The 15,322-nt window shown below is 40.3% G+C and overlaps 1 protein-coding gene across 6 annotated transcripts in view; it reads right to left on the bottom strand.

Moving 5' to 3' along the window:
* LOC111873238 (A disintegrin and metalloproteinase with thrombospondin motifs 16) overlaps positions 1–15,322 on the bottom strand; it is a 512,595-nt gene that overhangs the window by 115,589 nt on the left and 381,684 nt on the right. For all 6 annotated transcript variants that reach the window (XM_033755019.1, XM_023867781.2, XM_023867782.2 and 3 more), the window contains exon 3: positions 2,060–2,123. In XM_033755019.1, coding sequence (XP_033610910.1) covers positions 2,060–2,123 — 64 coding nt within the window. The remainder of the gene's footprint in view (positions 1–2,059; positions 2,124–15,322) is intronic.

Raw genomic sequence — 15,322 nt, 5'->3', positions numbered from 1 at the left:
AGGGGTGTGTTCTGGCAAATCTTACACATTTAGAGTTGAAGCGTGCCAGATGAAAGGGCACCCGAAAATTGGTGCGGCTTAACCGATAGCAGTTTTAGGATAAGGGCACGTTTTTGAAAATTAAAAATTTTAAAACCATTCATTTCTACTTTCAATTTATTGCATGTTTTAAAATACGGCTTAACTCACTGACACTTTAGGAAAAACCTCGCTTTTGAATATAGTTATTAACTTTTAGGACATTATTAATCGTATTATTTTTATTTAAAACAACTTTTTGGAGGCAGGACTCTAACTCCATTCTCAGGTAAAAGGGCTATCCAGATGGGCCCAAACCATAGTTAATCCCTAAATAAATAAATATGAGAATGATCAAGTGAAGAAGGATGAGGTGGGCAGGGAATGTAGCACGAATGGGTGCGAAGAGGAATGCATATAGGATATTGGTGGAAAAGCCAGAAGGATAGGGACCAGTGGAGGGCTCTTGTGAACACGGTAATGAACTTTCGAGTTCCATAAAATGCTGGGAAATTCTTGAGTAGCTGCAAATTTGGCTTTTCCTCAAGAAGGGCCCAGCTTCATAAGTAAGTAAGTAAATAAATACAAAGAGGACGATGGATAATTTCCGAAATATCAATAAATGAATCATTATATCACCCTCACGCACCTCTGAATTTTATTCACTGTTGAATATTGGTGAAGTTGTGATTTTAGTGCTATTCCCGCTTTCTTGATATTGTACGATATGAAATCTCTTTCTGAATATTGGGACACTTGTAGTTTCAAGTGTCGTTTGTTACTTCTTTGAATTACAATATGGACTACTGAAATTTGATCTTCTTCTATAATAATGTAATATATTGAGACAACGGAAGAACTGTTATTTTGTACATGTACTATTAGACATTACATGAACAAAATAATGAACGCCCAGCGGCGAAATTGTATCTGTTCATCTTCATGTTTATATTCTAAATTACTTGGTGGGTTTAGATTACCCTGATACGGCATGTTAGTGCTACGTTACATGTTTTCGAGCGAAATACTTTTCTAATTATACTGGTTTCGTGCAGGCCTAACCTCTACATTAAAAGAAGGCCAAATCGAAATAGATCGATTTTCTTCAATATGATTCATCATAGGAACAACTGTTACATAAAGTAAAATGAAAGCCCTAAAACTTATTAACGTCTGCAACTACTTGAAACATTTTCATCACACTCAGAACTAGCGAGAAGCCGGGATAGCGTAGTCGGTATAGAGACTGGCTATGGATTGGACGGCCGAAGGGTCGGAGTTCGAGTCCTAGTAGAGTCAAGAATTTACTCTTATCCACGTCGTCCATACTGGCTCTGGGGTCCACCTTCAGCTCTCAGGTGTCGTGCCAGGTGGTGACGGGCGTGTCAACTCTTCACTGTTCGTATAAAATACCAGAAGGATAAAAATTGGAAGGGGAAACCAGAAGGAATAAGGAGAAATTCGCCGTGTCATTTTGCTCCAAAATCCAATATTTATTATTTTAAAATTTAATACGATCTCCCCATTATAAAGCTAACGTCTAACCTCTACAGCTATGAAATATCTTGCAAGTTTACACTAAGAAAATTAAGAATTTATGTCCCGTAAGAACCCTTGGATTTGTCTGTTGATGAAGAGTTACGAAATGCACCGCAGCATAATCTGATCTGGACTGGCTGCACTCCTGCCATGTGACTTCTCTTTTATGGAAGTAAAACAAATTTGGGGGAATTAGTGTGAACCCAATGCCACTGATAATTATTTTAAACCAAACCTAAGGGCCGTAGCCTACTACTGTTTCTTATGCCTTTCCACCGAAACTCACAGACAGAGAAAGAAATTATTGCAGCAAAGTGGTTCGTTTGAACCAGATTAAACTGAATTTTGTTTTGCTTGTGGCTTCGTGAAAAACAGCTCAGTTGGAAACTTTGCAAGGGTGAGAAACAAACGTGGAAATTTATTCAATTAATTTTCTGTAGTGATAAAACTGATTACACATACATGTTTAGTGTAAATAACACATTTTAATTGTGGACCTTACCTTCGTCGTGGCTCTCGACTTGAAATACTCTCCGCAGATCGTCTGTGCTCATGTGAAGGTGAACCTGGAAAGCGAGAGGAAAGACTTTAAGAAAAACCGCATTCATTCACCATCAGTTTCCTTGAATTCTGGGTTCACAGAACAGTGCACAAGCCCACATTAAGAACAAGCAATCAGATGCTAAACACACGGGAGATCACACATGAGATTTTCAAATTATTTAATGATGTGAAACTTAAACATTTCCTGTCGCTCTACTACATTTTCTGCTAATCTTAACGCCACCATTATTAGTGCTACTACTGCTATTGTTATTATAATTATTTAACGTCAGTAGTATTTCAATGATTAGCACTCGAACAAGGTGCGTCACAGCCTCAAGCTGCATCTGCAGATCGCTGGAAATTTTCCATAAACATACCATCACCCTTCGGGATGTATTTTGCTTTGCTTGATCCTACTGTGTTCATGGCTCCAGTTACGTGATTTTCCTGTTACCTGTATTGTTTCATTATCTAGTATTAATTTTGGTTTCGTTCTAGTTCTAATTCTATTTCTAGTTCCAGTCTAGTTTTTGTTATGTATAATTTCAGCCCTCGCCTGTTACAGCCAGTCCGCTGTTGGCAAGCACTTCAATAATGGAAGTGAAATGAACTGAATTAAATTGAATTATTAATATTCTGCTAGAGAAATAATGGATAGAACTGGCTCAGGTTCTTGTCCAAAGGCGCAATTTGATATTAGCAATGTGTAACTTGGGTTTCTGTTAGTACAGTGCCAGAACAGTTTATCAGGGGTCGCAACACAAGAACCAATACAATATTCTACTATGGGATGCATTAATGGCGCTAGAATACAGTGGAGCCTTGCGACTTTTCTGTTCGCTATGATGTACATCTTCTCGTCGAATGCTTACCGGTATCCCTCTCTGGGAAAAAGCGACCGGAGCGTGTTTCTAACTGGTTACCAAAGTTTAATGCCGAGGTCTACAATATGCGATATGTATATCATCGTTTTCATTACTATTTTGTTTTAAAATTGGACCTAACGCGACTTTGCGCAATTTAGAATCCCTCCATTATGTGTCTGATAAGGCCTGATGCAGTGACAAAATCTGTAAAGCAGGGTAGGTACACTCTTGCTGGAAGTGAACATATTTCTTTAATTGTTACGCATATTATAATACATACAACGTCCCATAACAATAAACAGCATCTACCGCGTATGCAATAGTGACGCCAGTGACTCACGTACTTATGCGCTACATCTGGACGACTCGGGTTATGTTTATTGCACCTGCTCCTAATATAATGTATTGCTAAGATTTGTTATGACCGTCAAGCAATAGTCTTAAGCTGCACTTTCATTTGTAAGCATAGAGGATAAATTTATAAACTGCAATCTTCTTCAGAGAATAATTATATTCCCTGCAATAACATGACAACCAATGAATAATACGTTATAATGTTATAATAAGTAACATTGGAGATGTCTCTGCTCGATAACTAAACAGCGCTACACAAAGGGCTGAAGATAATTTTCTGTAGTGGAACATTAATAATATTGTCACGTGTTGGGTGTATGTCACGCGACAAGTAACTTCACGCCGTCTTGGACCAAGAGAATTTGTTCCACTCGCTCTTAGGTTACACAATTCACAATTTCACAAGTACTGCCATCTGCAGTATCACAATTAATTATCCATTCACTCCGGCAAATGCTAGAAGACTAAATAGCAGATGGGATGACTAGAAAACCTGAAAGCAAGAGGCCCTTAACCTAAGAGTAGAGGGGTGATTAATGGTAAAATTGATCTTAGCTATTTAGAGACTAAATGTCTTCTAAATAAGGTATAATGCAGTTTGTACCTCAGAGGAAACGCCTTACGCCTCCGTTACAAAAGCCTACATGTTCATGGTGTTAGGGAAAGAGTCGCTGCTTATTGTGAGAGCCATACGGAACACACAAACATTCTCTGTGGGAAAAACGCAGAGTTACGCTGTACGAGGATCTTCACTGATTAGGCAGGGCCATTAGGAGTGGGATCTTGCCAACACGGAACTGAAAGTTAGGATTCCATAAAAGGAGGCTTGTTTCTTGACCAACTAAGAAACAACAACCTTTTAAGACATTCTGTTCATGGAGTCAATCCCTACTAATTTATGTAGTTATGAGTGAGTGAATAAAGACATTAACTTGGTTGCTTCATTCACTGATACGTAGAAAGTGTGTTCTTTATATGATAGAACAGGAATCGTTCTATATCGAAGAATTCTTTTTTGTTAAATGCCTGAAGATAAACTTCAACATGGAGAGTGTTCTACAGGTCACATTTCATACACGAGATTGTGTGTGAAACTTGTTAGAAAAGTGAAGCAATTCCACTCGAACGAAGGTTATTATTATTAACTGGCCTCTTAGAACTTCCGATTATGAAACTCGGAAGCGACATGTGTAGGAAAACATCATCTCGACATTTACAAAATGCAGGAGCCTCCGTATGAGTGTCCGGCCAACAGAAGGGTCATCCTTACATACTCGCACAAGTAAGCCTAAGTAAGATTTGAGTTTCTGACGGCGGTGATTATGAAGATATATCTTCTGGGATATTGGGCCGCATAGTCCGTTGAAAGTCAACTGACATGTCCGAAGAGTCTCCTTGCTACTTGCTTCATGCTGGTTTCTTACTTGGCTTATTCTTCGATTCTGAAGATGGAGGCGAAATATTCCTCCAAAACGTCTGCTGACTTTCAACAGGCTACACGGAGATATATCATACAAGACGGACATGTTCGAATAGGTCCAACATTGTGTTCATTTAAGAAAATGCCAACGACATGAAAGGACATCTGCATAATTACCCTTTTGTTCATAAGGCGGATTAACACAGCGTGTGGAAGAACACATGACTTCAGGGCTGACCAGAGACTGGCTGTTTAAGGTTTTCATAATTTTCTCAGCCTCTTGGAAATTGTGCGCAAATAGTACCCAGTTCTCCCCTTTTCGCGAACTAAGAACAAAATTAAAACAAAGTTGTCACAAGCAGGGATTTGTTACGTCCAGGAACGAAACGAATTTCCCAGAATAAATATCACAGTAACTCGACACGTCAAAACGTACGCACATACTCTCTTCATCCTTTCGTTCGTCGCATATGGAACAAGGTGAATGCAAGAAAGGCCACACGTTTTCTCCAATAATGAATTTTACAGGTGTACACAAAATACCAAGAGCCTCCATGTTGCAGCAATGTCGAGGTTTTTTTTTTTTTCTTTTCCGTTGTCCTCTCTTCCGGTTTGCTCCCATCTTCCCTAAAGCTGATGGCTTGAGGTGTAGTAATTGGGCCTTTTGCAAAAGGTTTGAATTCGGCATCTCTACATGTTTTGGTTCTTTGTCTATTCTTTGTTAATTGTGTGGTGTATCGTGGTCTCTTTCCTTAGCATGTACCGGTAAGTGTTCTTTGGTGTGCAGCGTTTTCCTTATCACCGTCATCGGAGGAAACATTGAAATTTCACGCCTATGCCGAGAATCGATCCCCGGTTGTCCAGCCCCATAGCCAGTTTCCATATTGATTGTGGTATTGGTACATGAACTGAATAACAAATTTTGCGTCCTGTCGTATGTAAATTTAAATAGCAAATGGAAGAATTTCCTCTTTGCGAGGTTTCGAAATTTTTATTTCGTGTGATGTGTTTTATGTAATATGTAAAATTTATCCTGCTCTAATTGTGATATAAATTACACCCTGAAAGCATAGGAACAATAGCACACACAATAAGTCCGATTGATCATCATCATCAGTAATCTGTCAAGACGACAGGTTCACAGTCTCTTCCAAAACAATTCCTCCATTTAATGCGATCTAGAGCTTTCTCCTTCAAATGACAGTATCCTCTTCTGTCCCCAAGGTCATCCAGCATCTTCTTACGTCTTCTTGTCACTTCTATCCGCCCCTCTATCTTTCCTTCAATAACTTCTTTTAGAAGGCAGTTACCGCGTAAGATATGACCAATCTAATTAGCCTTCCGTTTTCTTATTTCGTGTAGGATATTCCTCTGCTCACTGACTCTAAATAACACTTCTTCATTTCTCACACAATCGGTCCAACTGATCTTCTCCATCCTTCTCCAACACCACATTTCGAAACTTTCCAGATGTTTCTGATCTACTGCCCTAAGTGTCCAAGTTTCAGCCCCATACAGAGCTATGCTCCAAATGTAGCATTTCAATAGTTTCTTTCTGAAATTTAAGTCCAATTTACTGGTAAAAAGATTCTTCTTCTTGCTAAATGCGGCTTTTGCCACGGCAATCCTGGATTTAATTTCACTAGTACACCTTGCATCATCTGTTAACAAAGTCTGATTATGTAAAATTATTTTTTCCGTACCCAAAATTGTTTTCATCCAACTTACGGTTATTATACAAATGTTATTTCTTTAACAGCCTACCGCGGTGGCTGAGCGGTCTAAGGCATCAATTTTCTTCGCCCGCTCAAGCAGGGTTCGAATTCCACTAGAGGCATGGATACTTGTGTGCATTTATTTTGTTTTTCTGATGTTCTTTGTGTAGATAGAGGGCTTGCGACAGGCTGATCCCCCGTCCAAGGAGTCCTACTGTCTCTCTATAAATTAAGAAACTGAAAAAGCGGCCAAGGTCCAACAAAGGGTTGTAGAGCAATAATATAATAGAATATTTCTCTGACAGCATTGATGTGCTCCAGGTGATTTCCTTCTATTAAGACACCGACACATTTTAGTTGGTGAGCTGGCGATGTTTTGTGTGAGCTGTGCTTCTTACATTCAGGGAAATTCACAAAATTATAGTCTTTAGGATATCCTGCGACGCCTAAGTGCAACGTCTTTCGTTGTTCGTTTATTGGACATTATTCCTCTACATGTTTCAGCCTAACCGGCCATCTTCAGGTGTATAGGTTGTTGTAGGTAAGAAACAATGAACGATGTTGCACCTAGACGGCGCAGAACCCCGTAAGTCGGATCTATAGAGAGCAAAGAGATGCTGAAATATAACATTTAAGCTATCCGTTTAAAATGAGCATGTTGTAAGGAATATTTAAATGTTAGTTCGGCCTGGTGAAATGGAAACTGAAGACGTTGAACAGGCGTTGCTGGATCCAATGAATTATGTAGCGACAGAAGCATGGCTGCGTGACAAGTCACAGAGTCTCGCTAGTATCTCCACTCTGTTACAGCAGACTCGGTTCCCGTTCCGAAGAAAACAAGTTGCTTATTGTAGGTATCGCCATAAAGATTTTGCTTTAGGCTAATTATAATTTCCATGCTCAGTCAAAATATAGGTCGGTGGCTACATAACACGTTTCAGTATTACAGAATGCGAAACACGTATCTTGCTTGACGAGATACTTAGTCTCTTAAAGGGGAGTATATTTTTGCAATAGGTCCAATTAAATTGGTAAGAAGGGTTTAAGTAAAAAATCGTGACATAGGATGTAAGCTGACTAAATGGCCTTGTACCAATGAGCTACCAATATTTCTGAGTTTATTATTTAAAACCCATTGCTAAGTACTCTTTACGTACTACCTCATATTGCAGTGGTTCTCAAACTTTGTCAGACCGCGGCCCGGTAAATTATTTTTTCTCTAAGAAGAGGGCCCGCTACTGGGCCGCGGCCCGGCGGTTGAGAAACACTGACTGAAACATTGAATATCTCTATTATGGTGTATGTGCCCCTTGTAAGAACGATTGGGCACAGAAACAGCTGTTTCTAAGTAATACACACACCAACAAAGGAACAAGAGGGTTATGCAACCCGCTTCTGGGCAAAGGCAGTAAACACACTTCCCCGCAGGTGAAATGATGTCACACTCCAACAGTACTTAGCCATCACGTGACTTGTGTTTTAGGGGTGGTCTGCGCTACGCAAAATTAGAACTGTGTTTTCTGTGTTGCCCGTGCCGCGGCTGCATGACACGAGTCCGGTTGCAGCTAAGAAGAGTTTTTTATTGAGTTACGAGGTTCCAGGGTATTTGAACAAGAAATGGCAAGAAGACCTCATACTGATTTGAAGTGCTGGTTTTTGTGTTGAGTTCCGTTGCTAGGAGACGACTAGTGGAAACTGAGAATCGTAGTGCGTGTGCAACGGTGAACTGTAAAGTGTGTAAATCAGCGATAGCGCTGTACTAAGTGTGATTAAGAGAGATTATAACCGAAGTGCTAATAGATCCAAACATCCGAACTAGTGTAACTGTTCCACTGCTACGCAACTTATTTAACGTAATCAACTTTATTAATTTGAAAGCTTAATTGTTCAAAATGAAATGCAGTTAACAAAGGTAGTGAGACATAGGTCAATTCTTGTATGTAAGAGTAAGCGTCTTCTCACGCTTACAACAAGAAACAGGAAGACACCCGTCAAAGGTTTATTAGTGGAAAGCTGCGTTAAAGAATAGGGTAAAGAAATCTTTTGTAAATTCAATACTTGGCAGTTTGTACATGCCATAACTTAAAAAGAGTGAAGTTTTTAGGGCCCAAGCGACGCTTAAGCATTTGTCACTTTCTGACAGAAATACGTTGGAGTCAAAAATCCTTAAACGCTTGTAAGCTTTAAGCGGAGTGGAGGAATATCTAATTAAGATACTCCTATTTTTCAAAAATAGCCAATCACTAAAATTTAAGGGTGTGACAGGGCAGTGACGCTGGTGATAGCAGGAATTGAAGGTTTGAGGAAGCGTCATGTTTTAGCATCATTCGGAAACCGGGAGTTGAAAGAAACAGACGTAAATTCGGAAACCGGGAGTTGAAAGAAACAGACGTAAAATTCGGAAACCGGGAGTCGTTAGAATCAGACGTAAAAATTTGGAAAGCTGCACTCGTAGAATTAGCCGCAAAAAGTTACACATCGGGCTCCGAAGCAGTTACGACATAAAGGTTACTGACATTGAAACTGTATCAAAAGTGGTTAAACAAGTGCTCATTAATAATTTGTCTAAACATGAGATGTGCTTGTGATTTGTGTTTAATTTATTCCCTTTCTGAGTTGTGGCCCGTTCAAGGCTCTGAGATAAGAGGTACTCAGCTCTACCAAACCAACAAAACCCCCTCCTTTAAAATAACCCTGAGATAAATTTAGCAACAAGAAAGAAGAACCTACTAGAGGCGACCCAGCGTGTGAAGGAGAAGGAGGAGGAAGGAGGAGCAAGAAAAGGGCGGTAAGACTAGAACCCGTTACTTTTGTCACGCGTACCCCTCTACACATAACAATATTTTCCCAACTGAACAAACATATGTATGGGCTTCTTACGATGCTCATAATAAATAGTTATTATTTTCCTAAACAACCTTAAATAATGGATACTTAGGCTGTTTCTATGAGATATGAACTGCATTTTTAAATATTTGGATGAATTTCATGCCTCAAAGTCCTAAGCCCTTCTTGCAAACGTCAATCTAGAACAAGCAGCCTTAATCATTTTTATACCGATCGAAATAGAAATAAACCGCCTATATACTGTTGTCGTAAGTCGGAAGTGACAAATCTTGACTTACGCCCTCCTTACAAAGCACTGTTAACGCATAATGTTTAAGTAGGTCTCTTCATGCTTCCTGCTTCCTAGTTCAGAAAGACGTGACACGCAAAGTCCAGGACCAAATGCGAGACATGCCACTAGGTAGAATGTGCAGACGAATCCCTGCAGGCGTGAATTTAGAAACACTATAATTTGCACCTGGTGTTACGTACAGTTAATTTTTAAACAATTTTATCAGCTTACACTGCCTTAAGATAAATTGAACGTGTGGCATACAGGAAGGCTGCCGTTGAACTGATTTCTTGTTATGCTGCGGTGAACGCATTTGCGTCCGGTGTTACGTGATTCTGACGCTGTTACGTCTTAAGCAAATTACACGACACGAGGTAGAAAAACGTGACTTGTTAGCAAATCGCTTTGGGTCCTGTGAAGCTGTTAAGTCATGAACATTTTCAGACATGAAAATATTGAAAAACCCCTAAAGGGTTCCATTTAGCCCTAATATCCATTTAGTGCAGGCAAAATGCGTTCTTCATAAATCCGTATTGCGGTCATCTGGGCTATGACACCGTTTAGTCTGACAGGTGGGGAACTTATTGCCTCCATACCCTCAAGAGAGAGGCAGTGTGTTCCTCCAAAACGTTGATAGCTAACAGATTGCACTGTGTCATAACCCAGACGCCCACAACATGAATCGTCACTTCCACAGAAAACCCTTCGCTTATAATCTTCACGGGCTTCTTCAACAGTATCCATGTAAGAGGCAGTAGCGCCCGATAGGGTTGTGAGACGTCGAGGTTGCCACATATTCTCTAGACAATCTGCTCACAGATGGCGGTAATGTTGTCAGCCTTATACACAGGCCGCCCTTTACCACCCACGAAAATTCGTGGTACTGATTTCTGTTAGAGGCTGAGTCGACCCCAGGAACATAGTGCGGCTGGAAGGATTAGGTCAACTGAAGAAATTCACGTCATCGGAATTCGATCCCGCGACTGTCCGGCTTGTAGCATAGTGTCTCAACCAACTAGACTACCGCATGTCCCATAATATTCATACTATATTGATCAGATTCATAAATTAATTTTCGTAACTAAAAATATATCTAGTCTGCCGTAGCCGAACCTGAGGTTTCACCACAGCTAACAACAAGGCCTCCCATTGGACATGATGCGTAATCAGTCCCATTACTTCCGAACCTCACAAACTGCCTCCTTAAAGAGGCATTTTAATATCATCCTTCAGTTTTCTTCTGGGTCTTCCAAGTAGAATTTTCCAATAAGAATTTGTGTACAGTCCACAATCGACCCCGCCCTAGCCACATGCAGACCTCACTGAGGTCTCTTGGAGTCCTGCGAGTAGGCTGCACTAGCGTGACAGCACAAGGCAAGTTCCAGTTTGTGTACTATACTGAATTTATAAATTAGGCCTACTTCTCCCTTCATTATATCAAAATATTCTCGTAGGTTCGTCGTTTTCATGTAGTCTACAGTCTTCCTCCCAAATAAGAGACTTATCATAAATATGGATTCTTGCCTATAGTTTTTCCAACAAACGATTGGTATTAATTTCTCAACTCCCCTATGCTGGAGATAAGTCCTGTCGGTCTAAGCTTTCGTCATTTGATCAGATGGGATAATTATGCAATCAAATTATCATCGTCGTATGTTAAATGGAAGTTCCAATGAAAGGAAAGTGTTTGCTTCCGTAAACCGGGTATGGTTTCGGTATGTTTTACCAATTTTACTCCGTGGCCTTTAGTCCAAAAGTGAACTATACCGACCGAGCGACCGCCGTTTGTCGGCGAAGTTAGTGCTAACTTCTGCGTGGTTACCGCTATTATAGAATAAGATGTTTATAAGACTGTGCTACAGAAGGCCGGATGGACATTGCCTAGGTCTTTATTGTATTTACAATATTTTTCTTACAATTAAAAAAATTCCACGGCCGTTAATCTTAGCTATCCAGACCGGATGTTTCAACCTTAGCATGAATAAAAGCATTATTTTCATTAGATTTATGAACTGAGTATTTCACAATAACAGCACATGTTGTCTATTGACTTGTGTCTTACAAAGTTGGTCACTTCCAGAAGATTATCTCCATGCTGTTAAAACAGGCATATGCAGTACATTAAAAGCACTGTTCCAGTATTTTAGTTCTGAGTGAGAGACTGTCACTAGAAATTGCCCAGTAAGTTCCATTTATGGCCGGTCACGGTAGCCGAGCCGTCTAAGGCATGTCCTGTCTTCGCTCTCTTGGAAACCGGGATCGTGGGTTCGAATCCCACTCAGGGCATGGATGTTTAGTTTGTGTGTATGTGCGTTTTTCTGTGTTTGTGTACAAGTAGAGGCCTTGCGACGAGCTGATCACCCGCCCAAGGAGTCCTACCGAATGTGTAAGATCTAGAAAAACCGAAGTGAACGGGGAAGTTCATGGAGGTAGGCCTAAGCCCACTGGGGCTGTAGTGCCAAGGAAAAAAGTTCCATTTTTAGGCTTATTAATCCTCGACAGTGCGCATTTTACCTAAGACACTTAATGTTCTTATCCAGATTTCATCACATTTTACATCAGGTTTCCAATAAGATTAATGAACTGCGTACGTTTCCGCTGGTAGTTTGTATACCACGAGTACATTGCGGGTGAGACTGAGTCCCCTGGGTACGTGGGCCACTAACTGGCCTACTGTACCCGTACCCCGGATGGCAGATGATGAGTGTGGAGCAGTCGGTACAAAGATAAATGGCAGAGGAAACCAAAATACTCGGAGAAAACCTGCCCCAGTGAGACTTCGTCCACCACAAATCCCACATTAACTGACCCGGGCTCGAACCTGGGCCGCCGCGTTGAGAAACCGGTGTCTAACCGCCTGAGCTGTGGCGTGGCCAACATTATGGGTTGTGAATATGTGTTCGTGTATATATATATATTTATATTTATATTTATTATTAAGCGGCGAATGGAAACATACACGTGAAAGATGATAGATGTTGAAATATTAATTATTAGTATATGAAAAGTAACTGATAAATTTAACTTAAATATTATACATATTAACTACAACACAATTTTGAAAAGTTCTGTAAACAAAACAGGGCTGAAAATTTGATGTAAATATAGAGTATGTGAAGACCGGGCTCACAATTGATTTTGTGTTAAGTTTTTGGCAAATGCCAAAAACGCCAATTCATATTAACTGTGTTAGCCCAGCCACTAGTAAAGTAAAACTAAATAAAAAATAAAATTAAAGTATTAATTTCGTGATTCACCGGTGTTGTACATGATATCAGGAGAAGCGCTCTGACAATTGAATCCTGTCACATCTTGCCAGCCCATCACGGGCGCTGTTATTCAGGTGGTTCAGACGACAAGCAAGCGCTATTAAAAGACCCACAATATACAGGGTGATTTTAAATAATTGTGGGGGTTTCCGTGACCTATAATTTTTAATCGGAAAAATAAAATAAATCTGCTTAGAAATATAAAATGTAACTGAAAATGTTTTATTTCTTATAGAACAAAACTATTTGAATTACATTTTCATATTCCATGAACAGTTTTATTTTATTTTTTCCGATTTGATAATTATATACCACGAGAACCTCGACAATAATTTAATATCACTTTGTAGTATAGACTTCAAGGGAGAGGGGAGGGTGCATGACATTCTAAGCCATCGCGTTAGCCAGACGAGTTGCTTCACAATCTCCCTCCACCTTTGTATATGGCTCTTATTTTTAAAAAAATTGGCATTTCGCCGTTACTTCTTAACCCCAGGTTTTTAGTCCTCTTAACCAGATTGTAACTGGCGTTATGGTTCTGTTACATCGAACCATTCAATTGTATCTCCAGTGTTGAGGAGACGGGTGTCTACAAGAAATTCTTGTTCATGAAGAAAGCAGTCTTCTGGGATTTGGCACCGTGTATATGTGGTGTTAACCGGCGTTTCGGAGGAACGTATCGCCTCCATCTTCAGGGTAGAAAGAAAAATATAAGAAATCTGCAAGCGAAAGACCGTGAGAACCGGTAAAAGTAGACTGCTTTCTTCATAGTCACTGCCGTGAAAGCCTCAAATCTTACAATTCTTGTTCATGTCCGTTTCTATCGAGATTAGCTTGAAACCCTCTGTTCTTCTATCTTAACGCTGTTAAATGTAGGTCCACCAGAAATACGACAATTGTGTGACGGCTTCCGTGCTAGTCGTATGTACAGGCTATGTAGAAACATAGCCCACAGATGAGGGACTTGTTCATTAGGTATGTTGAAGTCGGAAATGTTACAAGAACAAAGGACTATCATGTCCCATATACCGGAAACGCATTCGCAAGTAGACGAGGCGTGGTCAGAACGAAGCAGGGTCCGAGGCAAGGCAGGCCAGAATGTCAGGAGCAAAAATTATAATTTACTCGTTACTGGTGCTGTAGGGCTGCGGCTGCTTTGTGACTGTGTTCTGCAGTGACGCCATGAAAGCCTTAGCGAAAACAAGTGGAAATTACTCCAGTGGAATATAAACATCACCTAACTGCATTATGCTCTATTTTACACACCTCACTGGTCGAGACAGACATTCATTGCAGATATTAATCTATTGTAGAAAAGCAAACCGCAATACAGGCAGAACCTGCCACTTTGTTCAAGCTGAAAATTACTTTTCCTGGTCTTTCTTAAAGCACTAGCAATAAAAATCGATTAATATATAAGATGTATATTGTCACGTATATTATTGAGAGGCACGCGGTAGCGTAGTTGGTTGAGGTACTACGCTACCAGCCGGAAGGTCGCGGGTTCGTGTCCCGATGAGGTCACTGAATTTTTCAATTGACCTAATCCTTCCAGCCGCACTATGACCCTGAGGTTGATCCAGTTTCTGAGAGAAATGGGTACCAGGAATCTTCTTGGGGGGGGTAAAGGGCGGCCGAAGCGTAAGACTGATAACCCTATCGCTATCTGTGAGCCGACTGTCTAGATAATGTAGGACCCTCGTCTCATAACCTTATGGGCCTCCATGGCCTGTTACAGGGATAGACAATAGTGACAACAGACGGGGTTTGCATTGGTGAATATATTTATTGACCACTTACAGTTCGCAAATGCAACTAATTACAACACTATTGCTGATCTCGGCGCTACAAATCACTTCACACTAAGCCTTCTCAGTCTATTTCCAATAGTCATTACTCGGTATCAGCTCTGCACAATGGTTATTCCTCTCAATGTCGTCACTAGACGTTTGCTGGCAACGAATGTTGACAATGGAGGTGCTTCAGCTTCCGCTGCCCGCTGATTAACACTCCACACCTGAACCCTCAACTCCTCGTAGCCCCAATTATCTTCAAGATATCTCCTCGGCACGGACCCATAGAAAACTGTCTATTGTTGAGGCTTGTTTACCGAGCCGTTGCTTAGCAATGGGTATACACGTGACAATATTTTAATAGGACACATATTTTATATTATGTACTATTTTTTTGCAAGACGCGTCTTTTTTAAACTTTGATATTGTTCAGTTCGTGTTAAGAGGTTATAATCGACCGATACGTATAGAAATTAAGCTTCTATTGCAGATCCCTACTACCAAAATTTTGTTGAAATCTGTCACAGAGTTTCAAGGACGAAACACGCATAAAAGAAATGTTTATATTTTATTATGTATCGTTTGTATAACTGCGACTTGCCCAAGGAAGGCACAATAATGCAGAAGTTTTGAACCATTAAGGAAATAAGAGGCATGCTTATGTTAAAATTTTCTCTTAAAACA

This window comes from Cryptotermes secundus, unplaced genomic scaffold (genome assembly GCF_002891405.2).
Source record: "Cryptotermes secundus unplaced genomic scaffold, Csec_1.0 scaffold21, whole genome shotgun sequence".
NCBI lineage: Eukaryota > Metazoa > Arthropoda > Insecta > Blattodea > Kalotermitidae > Cryptotermes > Cryptotermes secundus.
This window is presented reverse-complemented; position numbering and strand designations above follow the sequence as displayed.